This window comes from Myodes glareolus, chromosome 4 (genome assembly GCF_982192425.1).
Source record: "Myodes glareolus chromosome 4, mMyoGla1.1, whole genome shotgun sequence".
Classification (NCBI taxonomy): Eukaryota; Metazoa; Chordata; class Mammalia; order Rodentia; family Cricetidae; genus Myodes; species Myodes glareolus.
Window position 1 is genome coordinate 4,529,899 of NC_142029.1, and position 18,755 is coordinate 4,548,653.

General features: G+C 43.4%; 1 protein-coding gene across 1 annotated transcript in view; it reads left to right on the top strand.

The window, feature by feature from the left end:
* The window catches only part of Scn11a (sodium voltage-gated channel alpha subunit 11), an 83,443-nt gene that overhangs the window by 21,193 nt on the left and 43,495 nt on the right, over positions 1-18,755 (top strand). Inside the window, exons 7-11 of the mRNA XM_087905149.1 lie at positions 1,968-2,141; positions 2,869-2,935; positions 5,006-5,147; positions 6,242-6,439; positions 7,451-7,624. Coding sequence (XP_087761275.1) covers positions 1,968-2,141; positions 2,869-2,935; positions 5,006-5,147; positions 6,242-6,439; positions 7,451-7,624 — 755 coding nt within the window. The remainder of the gene's footprint in view (positions 1-1,967; positions 2,142-2,868; positions 2,936-5,005; positions 5,148-6,241; positions 6,440-7,450; positions 7,625-18,755) is intronic.

The following is an 18,755-nucleotide window of genomic DNA, read 5'->3' on the forward strand; positions in this document are numbered from 1 at the left end:
CACACCCCATTAGGTGGTTCACAGCCACACCCCACTGAGTGATTCACAGCTACACCCCATTGGGTGGTTCACAATCACACCCAATTGTGTGGTTCACAGCCCATCCCATTAGGTGGTTCACAGTCACACTCTGTTGGGTGGTTCACAGCTACACCCCATTGGGTGGTTCATAGCTACATCCCATTGGATGGATCCACGGCCGCACCACATTGGGTGGGTTCACAGCCATCTATCTGGTTTTGCTACTGTGAGTGACACCACCATATACATGGGTGTGCAGACATCTCTACTGCATGTTGACTTGGGAGATCATACACCCAAGAGTGGTATAACAATGTCCTCTAGTGGCTCTATGTTTAGTCTTTGAGGGTCCCCCATGTTGATTTTCATAGCGTCTGCATTAGTTTATAATCCCATCAGCAATGTACAGGGATACCTTCTCCCTCCACACGCATTTTCGCCAGCCCCTCTCTCATTCCTTCCCCTGCTCCTCTTTTCTCCTTCTCTCTTCCCATTTCTTCTCTTCCCCCCACCATCTCATCTCTTCTCTCAGACTTCTTCTCTTCCTCTCTCCCTCCAGTAGCAGTAATCGGAAGTAAAGCCTCCAACTGGTGACTCATACCCTGACACTCTCATAACCCCTCAAGAAAGTATTTTTCTCTCCGTGAGTTTTTAGCTTTCATCTCCCTTATGGTTAAGGATGCTGAGCATTCTTCTGTATACAAACTGGCCATTTGTTCTTGGAGTGGCAGGAACCACACAACCAGAAGAATCCAGCGTGTGAATCCATCCTCTGAGGTGGTCATTGTGGACACTGGGATTTCTTTTTAATTCCCTGGACCGTTAGTGCAACTGGAATCAGACACGGACAAATGCGCTTCTCTCGGTGACCCACTCATAAAATGTGATTTAAAGAACATATTGTTTTGAGAAAAGGGGGCTTGATAACATGAAAATTTTCTATTTCTTCTTCTGTCTAAGACTGTATTAAATAATTCCATGACTGCTATTTTTAAAGTATGGGTTGAGAAATTAAAATATACTTAATTTAATTTAGAATTTCTTGTTTAATTCATTTTCCCACTTAGTTACTGGATCGTTTTATTAGTGCTTAATATTTTGAGTTCTTTGCTTCTTCATACTGTTCCTGTGCAGGTGTGCAGCAGGCAAAGGTCTGCCCCAGTCTGGAAGCTGCCTTACTATTGTTGGTTGTTCCTTTGCTGCTGTTCTTGGAACTGTCTCTCGAGCCTTCGGCATCTTTTCCTGAGTATCATTGCCTGCATCAGGAATTATTTTCCCCTCATCTCTCTCTCTCTCTCTTTCTCTCTCTCTGCTTTTCAAGATAGGATTTCTCTGTGCAATAGTCCTGGCTGTCCTGGTACTCACTATGTAGTTCAAGCTGGCCTTGAAGTCACAGAGATCCGCCTGCCTCTGCCTCTCAAGTGCTGGGCTTAAAGGTGTGTGCCACCCAGTTTCCCCCTATTTTTCTCTAGCAGGTTCAGAGATTCTGTTGTTTTTTTTTCCTTTTTTTTTTCCTTTTTTTCCCTGCTATGTGACAGAGATTCTGGTCTTATGGTCAGGTCTCTAACCCATTTTGAATAGACTTTTGTGCAGAAGTATCAATCAAGCTTTGATAGCCTGTAAGTGGACCTTCAGTTTGCCCAGCATCATTTGCTGAAGAGGTAGACACTCCTTTTCTGAGGTTTGTCTTCGACATTTTTATCAAAAGTTAGGTGATTGCACCTGTGTGGCTTCATTTCCGGCTCCTGTGTTCTGTCCTGTCTGCTTGCCTTCGCTACCATAGCTCTGCCGTGTAATCGGAGATCACATATGGCGATGCTGACGGCGTTGCTTAGCATCGCTCTCTCCACACGGCCTCTGAGACCTTCATGAACCCCTCCTTGACCCTTGCCTGTTTTTGGACAGGGACTGAGAGGTGTTTCTCCCCAAATGTCTCATCCTCTCAGGTCTGAAGGTTATTGTCGGGGCCCTGCTGCGCTCTGTGAAGAAGCTGGTGGATGTCATGATCCTCACGCTCTTTTGCCTCAGCATCTTTGCCCTGGTTGGGCAGCAGCTCTTCATGGGGATTCTGAACCAGAAATGTGTCAAGACCAACTGTGGCCCTAACCCTACGTCCAACAGTGAGTTCCTTCTTCTACCCTTTGGTTTGTGTGTGGTTGACTGCTTCCCATCAGCTCCCGACTCAAACTGTTGGTTAGTCTGTCTATCCACCTTGAGCTTTCCACATATTTTTAAGGGAATTCCCTCATTTTTTGAGTTTCTTTGGAGAAGGAAGATCTCAGACTCACCTCCCCAAGGGCAGAGACTGCTGCTTTATTTGCCTTTTAGATCTCAGTCCACGGATTGGTCAAGATTTTCAGAATTTTCAGAATGCCTGAATTTGGCTAAAGAGCACCAGGCATTTGGTCAAATGGAACAAGGCCCCTCCCCACTTCAAGTCTTTTATTATTTTTGCAATGTCAGCACTTTTTCTGTGCCCACCTGCTCTGGCTTGAGGTCAAACTTACTGCGTTTTGATTGGTCCCAAACTTCACATAGCTGCATCCTCTTCATGTCGGGCACGGCTGGGTCTTGTCCAGCTTTTCCCTGGCCTCTGGTCCGTTTGGGGTGATGATGTGTGTTACATGCAGAACAGGGACATGACAATCTGTCCTCTCGTTTCTCCTACCTTCTTTCCATTTGCCCTCTTCTCTTTCTAAGACCTCCTTCCTCTCTGGAGGCCCATGTTGGTCATTTCAGAGGATTAAAGTCAGCTGCTTGAAAAATAGTCGGACATATTTGCTATTCTATTTTTATGGCAGTCTTTTTTCTTTGTTTTAACCCGAATCTATGACTTTCATCTCTTAGAGGACTGCTTTGTAAAGGAAAACAATAGTGACGAATTCGTCATGTGTGGCACCTGGTTTGGCAGCAGGTAAGCGGCCCAGACTGCGCTCCTCCCACGTCGACCACCCCAAGACCTTTCGGAATCTGTGCAGACAGTCTTCGTGTAATGACTGTGCCCGGTGGGAGTGCCCAGGGAGGACTTTCCTGGGCCTAGGCAGGCCTATTGATTGATTTGCGTTAGTTGTAAATTATTTTTAAAAATTCTATTCATTTCTATGTGTGTGGACTCCTTGCTTGCAGGCATGTCTGTGTGTCACGTGCATACAGCATCTGTAGAGGCCAGAAGAGAGGTTCAGGTTCCCTGGGGCTGGAGTTACAGGAGGCTGTGTGCTGACACGTAGGTGCAGGGACTGGAGTTATAGGAGGCTGTGTGCTGACACGTAGGTGCAGGGACTGGAGTTACAGGAGGCTGTGTGCTGATATGTAGGTGCAGGGACTAGAAGCTTGTTCTCTGGAAGAGCAGCCAGTGACCTCAACTCCACCTTTCCTGGCTCCTAACTTTTGCTTTTAATGACAAAGTCTCATTATAGACCACTCAAACTTAAGATCCTTCTGCCTCCCAAATAGCTGAAATTACAGGCACATGATGCCATGCCTGGTTTACATAAGCTTAGACTTGTGTTCTTCAAATAAAAACTATTTCTAACTGGACAGTGGTGGTGCACACCTTTAACTCCAGCATTCAAGAGGCAGAGGCAGGCAGATCTTTGAGTTCAAGGCCAGCCTGGTCTGCAGAGTGAGCTCCAGGACAGCCAGGGCTCCATAGAGAAACCCTGCCTTGAAAAACAAAACAAAACCCCAAAACAACGAACAACAACAAACTGTCCCCAAGTGTTGATAGCAGATTTCCCCCCAGTTATGTGGAATTGGTAGCTCACAAGAAATGTACAGAAAATTCAATGATACTTCAAATTTGGGGGATGGATCTGCAAGTCTCTCAAAGGGGACTAAGAAGCTAAATAAATAGAAAAACTGTAAGACACCAAAAGAAATACTTCCTGTTTGCTCACAGAATAAACCATATTTATCCGCAAGAGAACAGATGATAACTCTTTCATGAGACAGCTCCACAAGAGTGGTTGAGTCATGCTTCTGTGGGCTTATTAGAAAAGGTATGTGCGGGTGAATGAATAAATAAGTAAAAAGTGTGTGTTTCTCTCTTCATGCAAAACTAGAAGCTTATAAACCTAGTTGTTCCTGGCACCTGTAGTTAGGTGGGTGGGACCCAGGGCCAGGAGAGAAAGACTTAATGACCACTATGTATACTTTTTCTTAAGCTGCAGATTTTTTTAAAATCATACAAATCATTATTGTCCCAAAGTTCATCCTTTTTCTGTTCCTCCCTCTAATTTCATATTTGCTTTTCAGTTTGTTTTGACAGTTTTGTACATGTATATAATAAATTTTAGCGATTTTCCTCATGGCCTCCTTATCCCCACTCCTTCTGATGAAATCTGTCTTCTTTCAAAAATGTCCCCCTCCTATGTTTATGATATGTGTGTGTGCACGTGTGTGTGTGTGCATATGTGCATGTGTGAACATGTGTGTATATGTGCCTGTGTGTGTGTGCACGCGCGCGTGTGTGTGTCTCACCCAGTTTAATTAGGGTTGCTTGCACAAACACGGGTGTGTGGTTTTCTACTGGAGCACTGCAGCTTACCAACAGTTACACCACTGAAGAAAGGGATGCCTGCCCCTTCTCCAGTCACCCCTAACTGTTAATAGTTCCTATGGAGAGGGCGGGGCCTCTTGAGCTCCTCCTGTTTCCGTGATGGAGGTTGGCAGGTCCCATCTTGTGCTGATACCCACAGCTCCTGTGACATGGGCTTTGATATTGCTATTGTGCCTTGTGTCCACATTTAGTCTTTCAGTGAAAGCCTGGCTAATATGACTTCTCCATTAAGCCACTGGAAGGGTCAATGAGAGACCCCAAGGGGATGTCATGGAAACTCAGCAGGCAGGGGGAGTGGTGAGGTGGCCATTTTTCCTCTATGTTTTCTTGAGGGAGCCCAAGGTTCTCTGAAGGTTGGTGCCATTGCAGGAAAGTTGGACTGGGGGAAATACAATCTATTCTAATTCCTTTGTTTCCAACATCTAGCTCCTGTCCCAATGAATCTACATGCAATAAAACCTCATTTAATCCAGACTATAACTACACGAACTTTGACAACTTCGGCTGGTCTTTTCTTGCCATGTTCCGGGTTATGACTCAAGACTCCTGGGAGAAGCTGTACCGACAGGTTCCTGTTCTGTTTACATTCTCTCTCTCTGGATCACCAACCCTGTTTATATTCTCTCTCTCCCCCGTGCCATCCTGACCTCTGCCCCGGATTGCCAACTCATGCATCATTTATTTCAAGCCTACCCTCCCACTTTGTCATCTGGTTCTTATCTACACTGGCAGCACAACTGGACTCTGCTTGTGAAATAGCATTAAAAACCCCGAGACAATGAAGCAAGTGTTTGACCGAAGCATATAAACAGATCTCTTTCTACATGCATTTCCCCCACCTAGGTTTCTACCCTTAGTAATTCATTCTCTCTCTCTCTCTCTCTCTCTCTCTCTCTCTCTCTCTTTGCCTTCCCTGTTTGGAAAGCCTGCAAACATCATTGAGAGAGTTGCAGACAGGAAAAGTCAAGGAGCTTGACTTCTCTGTGAACGTAGGGCAGTTCCACTGTGAGAGAGGATGTTAGGAGTGGCTGTGTGACTGGGAGGCTGGAAGGGGTCCAACCATGTGACTTCTCTGAATCACAATGGACCAAAAGGAATTACCATGGGCCACACTGTGCTTGCAGGTTGCAGGGTCATGCTGTGCTTGCAGGTTGTGTACCACACATATGTTTCTTTTGTGTGATGTTGCAGCAGGACTTTGTCATTCACAAAGTTCTCTTTTACGTACCACGCATGGCTCAACAGTTAAGAGCACTGACCCCTTAAGTTCAGTTTCTAACAACCATGTCATACGACTCACAACTGTATATCACTCCAGTTCTAGGGGACCTGACACCCTTTTCTGGTATACAACATGGCACACACACACGGTACACACACACACACACACACACACACACACACACACACACACGGCTCATACCCTCATGGACATACATATAAAGGAAAAATAAATCTCTAAAACATCCATGTGATTGAGTAATAAAATGTTGCAAAATAGCTTGCATTTTAATAAGTTCACCATTTTGTGTTAGGCTGCATTCAGAGCTGTCCTGGCCACTGGCTGAACACCCCTGCTGGATGTCTGAGTATCTGAGACTGTATTATCATGCTGGGCTGTGGGAGATAAAACAGAAACGGTCTGTGCTCTGTCCCTCACAGATCCTTCGGACCTCTGGCATCTACTTCGTCTTCTTCTTTGTGGTGGTCATCTTCCTGGGTTCCTTCTACCTGCTCAATTTAACCCTGGCCGTTGTCACCATGGCGTATGAAGAGCAGAACAGGAATGTGGCTGCAGAGACAGAGGCCAAGGAAAAGATGTTTCAAGAAGCCCAGCAGCTGCTAAGGGAGGAGAAAGAGGTGGGGCTTGGACAGTGGAGCCTGCTGTAGAGGTCAGCAGGGTGATGGAAGCTGAAGGCTGCCACTTGGGGCCAGGTTTCAGCCCTTTGGTACCCCGTGTTTTGCTGAGAATTTGAGCCCTTTGCAGGCTGGCTATGCTGCTGTTTTTCTCAAGCTGGTCTGGACACAGGATTCTTGAGGGTGTAGTCGCGATGCTTTTTGAATTCTGGAAGCCTGCACCATCTAGAACACGTACTGAGTTACTGACTACAGATTGTAATTTATTTATGTGCAAATTCGGGCTCTGCTGCAAATTTTCTTTTTAATTAATTAATTAGTTAATTAATTTAGTATTTTTCAAGACAGGGTTTCTCTGTAGCTTTGGAGCCTGTCCTGGAACTCGCTCTGTAGACCAGGCTGGCCTCGAACTCACAGAGATCTTCCTTCCTCTGCCTCCCAAGTGCTGGGATTTAAGGCGTGCGCCACCACCGCTCAGCTACAAACTTTCTTATGTGAATCTAAAGATATTTTTCTTTGGAACCTTTGCGTGGTGGAGGGCTAGGTTCTTCTACAAGAGGCAGGCTTGTTATTCCCTTCCTGGATCCCACCACAGCTCCAGGCTACCCCACGAAGTTTCCCTGGCACCTTACATTCTCTACTCCAATTCTAGGTTTTTCAGGGTAGGAGCCATAGTTGTACACTCTGTGTTATCTTCTGTATAATACAGATTTGTCAGATGGAAGCCCGTGGTGGGACCTTAGTGTCCTCAGGTATAAATACATATCGCCCCTAGCACAGCCTAGGGTTCGTCATGGGGAAACTGTGCAAGAATTAACTCTGCCTTTGACAACTGTGAGGCCTGTGCAAAACCAAGCCACTCCTTGGATGAGCTAACACATTCAAACGGGCGAAGAGCAATCTGAAGGGTTGAGTATTAAGGGAGCTAGAGAACAGCCCACGGAGGTTGAGGTCATCTGCATGTTCATAGGGAGGAATAATCTGTTCATTAATTGCTTCTGTTCTCTTTCAAAGGCTCTGGTTGCCATGGGGATCGACAGAAGTTCGCTTAATTCCCTTCAAGCATCGTCCTTTTCCCCAAAGAAGAAAAAGTTTTTTGGTAGTAAGACAAGAAAGTCCTTCTTTGTGAAAAGGTCTAAGAGGGACCGGGCTTCGGTGACGGAGTCGGAGGATGATTCCACTAAAAACGTAAGTTTGCTCCCAGGGATCAGCCGTGCTGCGGTGCACGCAGGGTCGTGATCTGCCCAGGGATCAGCAGTTCTCTCGTGCACAAGGGCCACGGATCTGCCGACAGTCCAGTGAAGGAATTTCTCTCTTCACTTGCCTGTCATTTCTCTAACTGTGCACTTGGGCGCACCCTCCTTCATCTGTGCGGTGATTCCAGTACACGTTTATAAATATCTGTGTGAGCAGTTCAGTGTGTGCGAGAGCTATGTTCGCTGTCATGGTGACAAAATTCCTGACAGAACAACTGCAGGGACGGAACGTGTGTCTTGGTCCACAGTTTTAGGGCACTCAGTCCAACCTGGCAGGCAAGGCATGGCCTCAAGATCGGCTCAGACTATGTTAGCAAGAGAATGAGGCAGCATGGTGACTGGTCACGTGGCGAATGACCAAGAAGCAGAGAGCTAAACTGGACAGGAGGTGTGACTTTCAATGCCCATGGCGGCCTATGTCAGTCAGCGAGGCACCATGTTCCCGAGGGTCCATAACCTTCCAAAAAGAGGACTACCATCTGGGGATGAAGTTACAGAGAAAAACTGAGAGATTGCCCAGGAAGATGGAGAGAGAGAGGGAGGGGAAGAGGCAGGGGAGCGAGCAAGTTGGGAAGTGGGTACAAAGCAGGTTCAGGGTGCTCACTGCCAGGACTGCTCCACCAGAGTGAGCCGGCAGAAGCGGTAGGAAGCTGCAGAGCGTCCAAGGGAGGAAGCAGGAGAAAACAGGACTGGGGTAAAAAGGAGGATGGTCCCTGCAGCCAGAGTTTCTCCATGGCTTCTAAAAGGTCGTTTCCCAGACGTATCAGGAACAAATGGAGCTGTTGGAGGGTGAGAGCTGTTGGGAACCATTATGTGGAACATTTTGTTTGGGCCTAGGGGGTATTTCAGTAAGTAAAACATTTAAAGGACAGGGTGAAAATATAAGTGTGGGGATAATAAGGAGAAAGATATCCAAAGGAGGAGCCAGAGTGGGAGGGACCCGGAAGCTCACACAGAGGAGGAGGCTTGTGGGTGAGTGAAATTCTGTCTGGTCCTTGTGCCACATCTCAAACCAGTTAGGACCTGTTGATGCGGAAGCAGCATTGTTCCCGGAGGAGGGCACCCATCCCATCCTTAGCAGTGGTCAGTGCTAGCCTTGAAGTACCACAGCCGCCAGAGTCCAGTTGGTCCTGAAGGCTGAGCGAACGGCTTGTGAGTCAGAGGTTTGTTGATGCAGGAGGGTTTCAGTCCATCTGTTTAGTTCTGGAAACAGTGTCTAGAGCGGCACAGAGGATGAGTTGGACAGCCCATGGCCCATCAGACCCCTCTCAGGGATCACTTGAACTGCCCCCAGCAGCTTGGGGGCACTGCTCTCTTTTTAGTTGCTTCACACTGACCATGTGGGGGGCGTATGAGGGACTGGTATCAGTCAGAGTGCATCCAGGGGCCATGATAAAACATGGTGTAGATCCTGAACCTACGTCAGGAGGTGGGAGCTGTACAGCTATGGGGGCAACTGTAAGAGACAAAGTTAGTGAGGAAAAGTTTTTACCTTAACATTATCATGATTTTTGCATAGTAAGGTTGAATGCCGTTGTACAACTGGCTGGTCTTCATGAGGTGACAGATCATTAGTTTTTATGTCTTAATTATCTTTAACAATTTACAATAAGTTAGCAGCTTTTATAAGAATTAGAATATTTTATAATTTTTATCCCTGTTAAGATTTTGAGTCTCAAAAATTACAATTTTGAATTGAAGAACTTTGAGCATCAAATAAATTTTGATTCATAGGCACAGTTCCCAGAGAGACTGGGAACCTTGTTTTCCTGGTCTTTCATTGCCTACTCTTACATCACAATTTTTTTTTAATATGGCTCAGTTTCTACAAGTAGTTAAAAATTAACAAATTAATAAAGACAGGTTAGATGTGCATCTTTAAATCAGTTTTTATTAGTACGAACAGACCATTATAACCTTAGGAATTTATAAACCTTAATCATCAAACACGTTATTATTAAGTCTTGTTTTTCATTGTCTAACTTATTTAGACCTTCTATGACTTGACTTTATGATGCAGAACGCATGAAATGGGGGGAGCACGGTGCAAATAATCCCAAGATAACTCCGAATAGCGTATTCTAAGGTTTTTATTCATTCAAAGGAAACTCACAGATCACAGTGAGGAAATAGGAATGGGGTCCAACATCCAGGTGTGATTTGTGGGAAGAAGAGATCAAGCTTGGCGGAACTGTGGCTTTTTGGCACCCAAAGTCATGCCCCAACCTGGTCCAGCCTCTTAAAGTCCATTGACTGAAGGTTTCCCATCACCTCCTGCTTTTGTCTAAATAAAAGAGTTCCAAACCCAATACAAAACTCTCTACACTAAGAACAGATAGCTGTTGACCGAGGTTTCTGTCCCGCCCGGTCCCGCAATTATTCAGTCACAAATAAACACACAGAGGTCTACATTAATTATAAACTGATGGGCCTATTAGATAAGGCTTTTTATTAACTATTATTACTTATATTAACCCATAACTCTTGTCTGTGTTAGCCATGTAGCCTGGTACCTTTTTTGATGAGGCAGCCACATCTTGTTTCCTCTCTGCCGGGATGACAACGGCAGACTGACCGGTTCCTCTTCTTCAAAATTGTCCTGTTCTCATTGCCCCACCTCTACTTCGTGTATGGTTGCTCCTGCCTACATTTCCTGGCCAATCAGCATTTATTTACAATACAACTGATAGAGTCAGACCATTGTCCCACAGCACTCCTCCCCTTTAAAAAAAATAAGTACTCTGAATCAAATCTCCTTCGTTTAGTTTTTCTCCTGTCCATTATCCATAGCAACTTGCAACACACATTCTGAACAAAGGCAAACATCTATAATCCATTTTTTGGGAATGTGAGTTTAGTTTTCCAGGCTACTTCCTGCTGATTGGGGGTGCTGATAATCTTATGGGGACCTAAAGAAAATTTAGAATTATGATCAAGTCCTGACTGGAGTATTCTGTGAGGCTTGATCATTTTAGGCAGCAGTCTTGAATCTGTTCTGGATGTAGAACTCAGACATCTGGGTCATTTGCTCCTATTGGAGATTCTTGGTGTGTGTGGGGGGTCTTCCTTGGTCAAACCTGATTTTTCTTAGCCCAGAATGAATCCACAGTCTCTTGTTTCCTCTGGAAACAAAAACAAAATCTCTTCACCAAAGTAACATATCTTTTGACTTAAATTTTAAAGTCAAAGCATTATATATACATATATATGCATATATATATATGATTAATACAGCAGCATTTACAATTAAATGTCTTGTAGCAGCTTTTGCTCTTTCCTTAGTCATAAAACAACTTAACAACAGCACAATAACATACAGTATCCAGACTCTGTGTATTTTTCATTTTTATGTGGCATTATTTTAAACTCTATTTCTTTTGTTTCTATTTTTAATTTTTGGCTTTTTGAGACAGGATTTCTCTGTGTATCTCTGGCTCTCCTGGAACTCACTCTGCAGACCAGGATGTCCTTGAACTCATAGAGATCTGCTTGCCTCTGCCTCCCAAGTACTGGGATTAAAGGTGTGCACTACCACACCCAACTGCTCTCTTTCTTTCTTTTTTATTTTAAGGACTTTAACTTTTTTCTTTTCTCTCCCAAACTCACATATATATTTTTAAACACACTGTAAATCATTTAAAGTTTTCTTTTTGTCCAAATCTATATTTACTGTATATCTCTCTCTTTCTGACCACGTAAGTCTTTAATTTGCTAAGTGATATGGGTAGGATTAAAGCTGTGGCTTTGATGGCTGGATCCAGCCCGTTCCTTAGCTTTCTGAGAGTCTAGCCTCATGGCAGAGGTACTGGCCAGAGCCATGTTTAGTGCCACAACTCTATGGCATTTTAAGGTCCCTGACACCACCAATAAGCATGCTGTCGGTAATTCATAAACACCATTTAAATGTTTGGTAGCAGGGCCTCTTAAAAGAGCTGCCAAATTTTGCAGCTAAAACTGAGCCAGGAAGCCTCCTTTAAATGAGATGCTCTTGCCTCTAGCAAAGAGAGCAAACCCAAGAAATTGCTACTACCAAGAAGTCATGTTTTACACTGTCATTTTGTATCTAGAATTACTTCCCAATCTTTCTCAGGTTTTCTGTGGATGCAGTTGTTCACACATTGGGCACCATTTTTTGACTGAGATTTCTGTCCCACCCAGTCCTGCAATCATTCAGTCCCAAATAAACACACAGTGGTCTACATTAATTATAAACTGGTTGGCCTATTAGCTCAGGCTTCTTATTAACTCTTATAACTTATATTAGCTCATAATTCTTGTCTGTGTTAACCACATGACTTGGTGACTTTTTTGGCAGTCACCTTTTTCTGCCTGGCTACCGGCCAATCAGCGTTTATTTAAAATACAAGTGACAGGGTACAGACCATTGTTGAAATTACAATCAGTGTAAACTATATTAACCTAGGAGAATATGCTAAATGCTTTAATAATAATTTTATCCTAAGGAGTCTAAGTCTTGCATTAGAAATGGCTTGACTAGATCATAAGAGGGAGGTAGCTACGACTATTCTTCAACCTCATTGAAGGCCTGAGAAGGGAGATAATACTACTTGAGTAGGCAGGAAGTACAATCAAACAGTTTCCAAAATGTGCAGTAGATGACAGAGACAACTGACCACCTGGGCAGTCACCCAAAGTCTCATTTGCAATGTTAAGCAACCAACTTTGGTTAAAGCCTAGAGTAACTGACAGACCATTATCAGAGGCAGGAAAATTTTCAGAACCATCTTAGCCTGTCATGGCAAGGTTTGACAGTCTTTTTTTAATTTTTTTTGGATTCTGCTGGTTCAGTTTGGACACCATGCACTTTGTCAGTGGTCGAGGCTTGGACATTTCCTTGCCCAAAGGCTAGTTGTATCAATAAAAAAACAAGCTCCAAGTGGAGTGTCTTCAGTGCTCAACATTCTCTCAGGAATAGATGGATATTGTCAGGAGTGATTGTATTTCACATCAACAGAATCCTAAGTTATTTATATGCTGTGTTCTACAGATCTTCAAAGTGGTTGAAGATTATCTATCAATGCAGAATACAATCTCTATGTATCTGAAGAATCTAATTAGTCTGACTATAAGTATGACAAACATGGATGACTATTGACCTATAATACTTAATACCTATATAACTTAAAGACTAACACTTCATATCAGAATATTAAACAATCTTTAAACAACTATGTAACAAATGAGGGCAATGACTTCAAAATGTAAACAATGTATAAGCATCTTCATCTGTGGTAGAAATATATAATGCAACATGATAAATATATCATAAAATTAAATCAATATACAAAATGTCTTAAACAGATGGAGTTGAAGAATAGTTATAATTATAGTTTTCCTTAGTTATGATAAAATATAAAGTAGATATAAATATTGTAACTGTAATTCTTGCTTGATACCTGTTTTGTTATGTTTAATATTACCATGTTAAAATTAAAACCTTCCTTTTTACTTAAACAGAAAAGGGGAAATAGTGTGGAAAGTCCTTCTGTAAATTTGTTGCTTTTATTGGTTAATAAATAAGCTTCATTTGGCCAATGGCTTAGCAGAATATAGCCTGGCTGGAAGAGATATAGAGAGAAAGTAGGCAGAGTCAGTGAGAAGCCATGGAGCCACTGTAGGAGACAGATGCCTCCACTGGAGCCCATCGGAAACTTGCCAGTAAGCCACAGCCACATAGTGATACACAGATTAATGGAAATGGGTTAGTTTAGGATGTAAGAGCTAGCCAATAAGAAGCTAGAGCTAATAGGCTAAGCAGCGATTTAATTAATACAGTTTCTGTGTGGTTATTTCAGTCTGGGAAGCTGGGAATAAATGAGTAGCCTCTGCCAACAACTTTAGCTTTTGTGACTCTGTCTTCATCTACTATTTTTTTTATCCTTAGGGCAAAAATCATCATATAAAAAAAAATCTACCCTTAGCTGGGATATTCCTTTAATTCCAGTACTTAAGAGGTAGAGGCAGGCAGATCTCTGTGAGTTCAAGGTCAGCCTGGTCTAAAAAGTAAGTTCCAGGGCTATTAAAAAAGCCCTTATCTCAAAAAACAAACAAACAAAGTTACCTTTTAAACTAAAAATATAACCTTGTAATTTACATCTACTTGAACATTTTTCTCAAACCTATTTAATATTTTCTCTTATTTTCCCAGGAGTTGAATTGAAGTTATATTCATGGCAAGTTGTAGCAAATTAAGATTACCTGTACATAGGTTTTAAACTATTAACCATTTTTGTTTCAAAATTTAAGCTAATTTTTTCTCTACTTAAGATTTTACAGTTTTTTAAAGTCACAGTATTAATGTCACTGAGATAAAGCTTACATTCTGGCAAAAGTTTCAAGTACAACCACGACCTTGAGTATTCAAAAAGCTAGACATCTGTGATTGTAATTAGTCATTTTAATCTTTCTATATAAGTTTCTTTTGATTAAAAAATGTAAAGCCAGACAGTAGTGGTGTATGCCTTTAATTCAATCACTCAGGAGGCAGAAGCAGGTGAACCTCTGAGTTCAAGCAAGGCCAGCCAGGACAGTCAGGCTGATACAGAGAAACCCTACCTTAAAAAACTGAAACAAAAATGCCTTGCAGCAAGATAAATAATAGTACTCCCTGTTGGAAGTGGTTCGCTTCTTATCTGCACAGAGAAAAATCTTTTCCCTGCTACAGAGTTATGACAAGAGATGTTGGAGAAAGCTTTTAGATAAACACGCTTGGGTCTAAAGTGGGCAGTCAGAAATTGCATCTCCAGGGCTAGCTAGTCAGTGAATTTAAACATGTAATGATTTTCTAATATTATCTATGCTCAAAAGACATTTGGATCTCTCTAAGACTGAACCCTGTGACCTACACATCCGTAACTAGTTTGTGTGTGTCTGCGGATGGAAGCAGACAACCGGAAAAGCTTAACAAGTATCCTTTTCTCTTATGAAGATATCAAGTTGCCAGTAATATAAGTACATGTAACCTAGGGGGCATCTAACAGAAAACTATTAAAATGCAAGCAAAAGCATCCAGGCTTGGTGGGGCAGAAACAAAGGCAGATCATAGCCATAAGGCAAAGGAGTCTCATGAACAGAAAATTACAGGAACAGTTATCTCAGTTAAGGAACAGATTCAGAGACCCAGCAGAAATGGTTGGTATTTGGGCTCTGGTGTGGTGAGAGTTGAATGTCTGGACAAGAAGGGTTGAGATGAGCTAGGAGTTAGTTATATGGGAGGAGAGGCCTCGGACCATCCTCCATTCCATTTTATCACATTATTTAAATCAGTCTAGATATTAAAATGGCAAGTTCTGCATTTCGGCTGGCAGTGGGACCAAGAGCTGAACAAGTGAGCCTGGCTTTAGGTCTCCCAAATGGGATTTTTTAAGACTAGCTTATCTGCCTGCCTGCCTATCTGTCTGTCTGTCTTTCTATATCTATATTTGTTTATTTCTACATCTATATATAGATTTATTGGCCCCATGACTGGTTGCAGATTGCTAGGAACTGGGAATCATAATTGTGTTTTTAATTTGCTGTGTAATGAGACAGAAGGGTTTAGGGTTACAAGAGGAAGTGCTCAAGGTGAGGCCCTAGGACATATGTATAGAGCAACCAACAGCATCTGTTTGGTGCAAGCCAACCTAGAAGTGACTGGAGCAGAAGGAAGAGCAGCGAATTAGAAGCAAGTAGGAAAGATCCCCAGGAGAGTGGTGTCCAAGCCCAGTGGGATTCACCAGGCAAAGGAAGAGCAGGCATTGCCAATGGAGAAGGGAATGTGTGCCAAGGTCTGGAAGCAAAAATAAGCAGGAGAACGTGGCCTATCTAAAAGCATGAGTGTGTGTATGTCTGTGCACATGTGTGTGTGTGTGTATATATGCATGTGTGTGCATGTATGTGTGTGTGTTTAGGGGATAATGACAAGAGTCTGGATTGGTAGAATGTGGCAATCACAAAAGATCTTGAAAGCAAAGCTGAGAAGTTCATTCGGTCTTCATGCTGAGGGTAGGCAGTAGAAAGCTGTGAAGGGCTGTAACCAAGAGAACGAGATGTATGTCATTTGTTTTGTTTGATTTTGAGACAGGGTCACTCATGTAGCTCTGGCTGTCCTGAAGCTTGCTATGTAGACCAGGCTGGTTTCAGACTCACAGAGATTCCCCTGCCTCTGCCTCCCAAGTGTTGGGATTAAAGACGTGCACCACTACACCCAGGGAGAGGTTCATTTGTTTTTATTTATTTAGTGGATTTTGTTGTTGTTGTTGTTTTGAGATGAGGAATCAATATGTAGCCTTGGCTGCTGGGAGCTTGCTATGCAGACCAGGTTGATCTCAATTTTACAGGCATCTATTTACCTCTGTCTCCTAAGTCCTGGGATTAAGTGCACCACCAGGCCCAGCTGGTCCAGGCCCAGCTGGAGATGTATGTTTTTGAAATACTGGATGTAGGTTGATACAAAAGTAACTGTGATTTTGCATTGTTGAAATTTACTGCTTGCTATTGGAATACAATCTTAACCACCGAAGGTTTGTTTTCCCTTATTTCCATGCTCATCTCCTGCTCCGTGCTTCCTTGCTAATGATTTATTACTTGCTGTGTGCTATTTACCTCATATCAGTGGCTCCCCACCTTCCTAATGATGTGACCCTGTAATACAGTTCCTCCTGTTGTGATGACCCGCAACCATAAAATTGCTTTGTGGCTACTTCATAACTGTAATTTTGCTACTGTTATAAGTCATGATGTAAATTGGTCTTAGGCGACCTCTGTGGAAGGGTCATTCAACCCTCAAAGGGGTTGCCACTTACAGGTTGAGAATCTTCACCTTATACTGTGGAAACAACCTTGGACAAAATGAAGATGCTAGTGGTTTTCGTATTTGATTTCAAAATGGGTCACAAGGCAGCAGAGAAGACTCGTGACATTGGTGACTGGCTCAGCCACTCCTAGTGTACGTATAGTGCAGTGGGGGCCCAGCAACAAGTCTCGCAAAGGAGACAAGAGGCTTGAAGATGAAGGGCATAGTGGCCAGTCATCGGAGTTGACAGTGACTGACTGACAGCAGCCATCAAAGCCCATCCTTTCCCCACTTGAGAGAAGTCGTCGGTGGACTCAGCATGGACCGTTTAAAACCGTCTGACATTTGAAGCACATTGGAGAGCTGAAAAACTCAGCAGTGAATGCCTCATGAGCTGACTGAGAATCCAAGAGGCACATTATTTACATTACACAACAACAGGCCGATTCTCTACTGGACTGTGACATTTGAGGACCAGCGGATCTCATACAACAACCAGGGATGACTGGTTATGACAAAGCATCTTCTACAGCCAAGCCTGCTCCAGACAAAGGTCGCGGGCACTCTTTGGTGGCCTGCTGCCAGTCTCTTCCTGAAGTGACATCATTACATGTGAGGAGTGTGCTCAATAGGGGAGATGCACCCAAAAGCGTACCACCTGCAGCTGGCCTGAGCCAACCGCAAACGGCCGGTTCTCTTCCACAAGAAAACCTGAACGTATGTCACACGTCGAGCCCTTCAAAAGTTCAATGAATCCAAATGTTGTCTCACCTGCCACATTCACCCGAGTGCACCAACCTTCCACCATAACTTCGAGCATCTTGACAACGTTTTGCAGGGAACACACTTCCACAGCCAGTGGGTTGCAGAACAGGCTTTCTGAGAGTTTGTGGAAGCCCAAGGCAGGGATTTGTATGCTATTTGGATAAACACACTTAGTTCTTGTTGGCAAAAACACGCTGATTGTAATGGCTGCCAGTTTGATTAATGAAGGTGTGTTTGAGCCTGATTATAATGATTTAAAGCTCACGATCTGAAACCGAAATTTCTTTTTCAACAAGCTAAACACATCGAAGAGAGGAGATTGGAGGAGACTAGAGGAAACCAATTAAGACGTTGCCACAGTAACCCTAAGCAAGAGGTGGCGGCAGCAGCTTGCGTGAGGAGGACTAGAACAATGTCTAACTTTTCCTGGGGGAGAATAAAACATCTCCTCACCCAGGTAGGGCATCAATGACAGATCAAAGAACGAATTCCACCCCAGCCTAGCTTGGTGAGCAAGTGATTTTATTGGGGTTTCTTATAGGTACATTGGGGGACTAAAAGACTTCTGTGTCATCGAAAAGCTCTCCCGGGGGTGAGAGATGACTCACAAAAGCTGCACCCCGAGAAGCCTATGTCCAGCTGTGTGCAGCTCAGCCAGAGTTGGCACTCTCCGGCAGCTGCCTACTGCATTTTCCATCTCATGGAAGCAGGTCAATGAGGTGGCCCAGGGGGTAAGGAATGTGCTTCTAAGCCTGAAGACCAGAATTGAATCCTCGAGACCCGTATGGTGGGGTGGAAGGAGAGAACCAATCCCTTCTAGCTGTCCTCTGACCTCTGCTCATGTGCTGTGATACAGGCACCTCCCAAATAAATACAGCGTTTTAAGAACCTCATGACTTGGCCTTGTGGATCTTCTAATTTTCCAAATCTCTTGGATCTTGGGAGTTTCCCTAGCTTTCTGAGCCTTAAGAGCCTCCGTCCTTCTGGGGGGCGGGGAGTGTTTGAATCCATAGGAAGTAGCTCAAGGCAAGAATGAAGAAAGATAAGCAAGCTGACCCACAGAAAGGGATTCCCTGTGAATGAGCTGAAGCAGGCTCCATGCTCACGGCTTATTGAGTTGTGACTTGTTGAGACAAGAAAGACATACTTTAGGGGTGGAAAGACAGCCAGTTCCATTGTGGATATGTAAGTGTTGACGAGCACATGGGGCATCCCAGAAAATATACTGAGTGGATCGTGTGCTACACGGAATTGAGACATGGTTGATGCTCGCTAGTAAAAAAATTTTTTTTAAAAAAACTATGCTAGTATTTTATTAATCCTTAAAAATTATTCTTATCATTAAGGTAGAGAGTATTTGTTTGTTCTTTGTTTAAAGTGAATAAAACATAAAACCCAAGGCCAGACTCCAGAAACGCATGTGTGTAAGAACAATGAATGGCCAAATCCCCTTCTCTGATCTGTTAAACACAGGCAAAAAACAAAACAAAACAAAACAAAAACC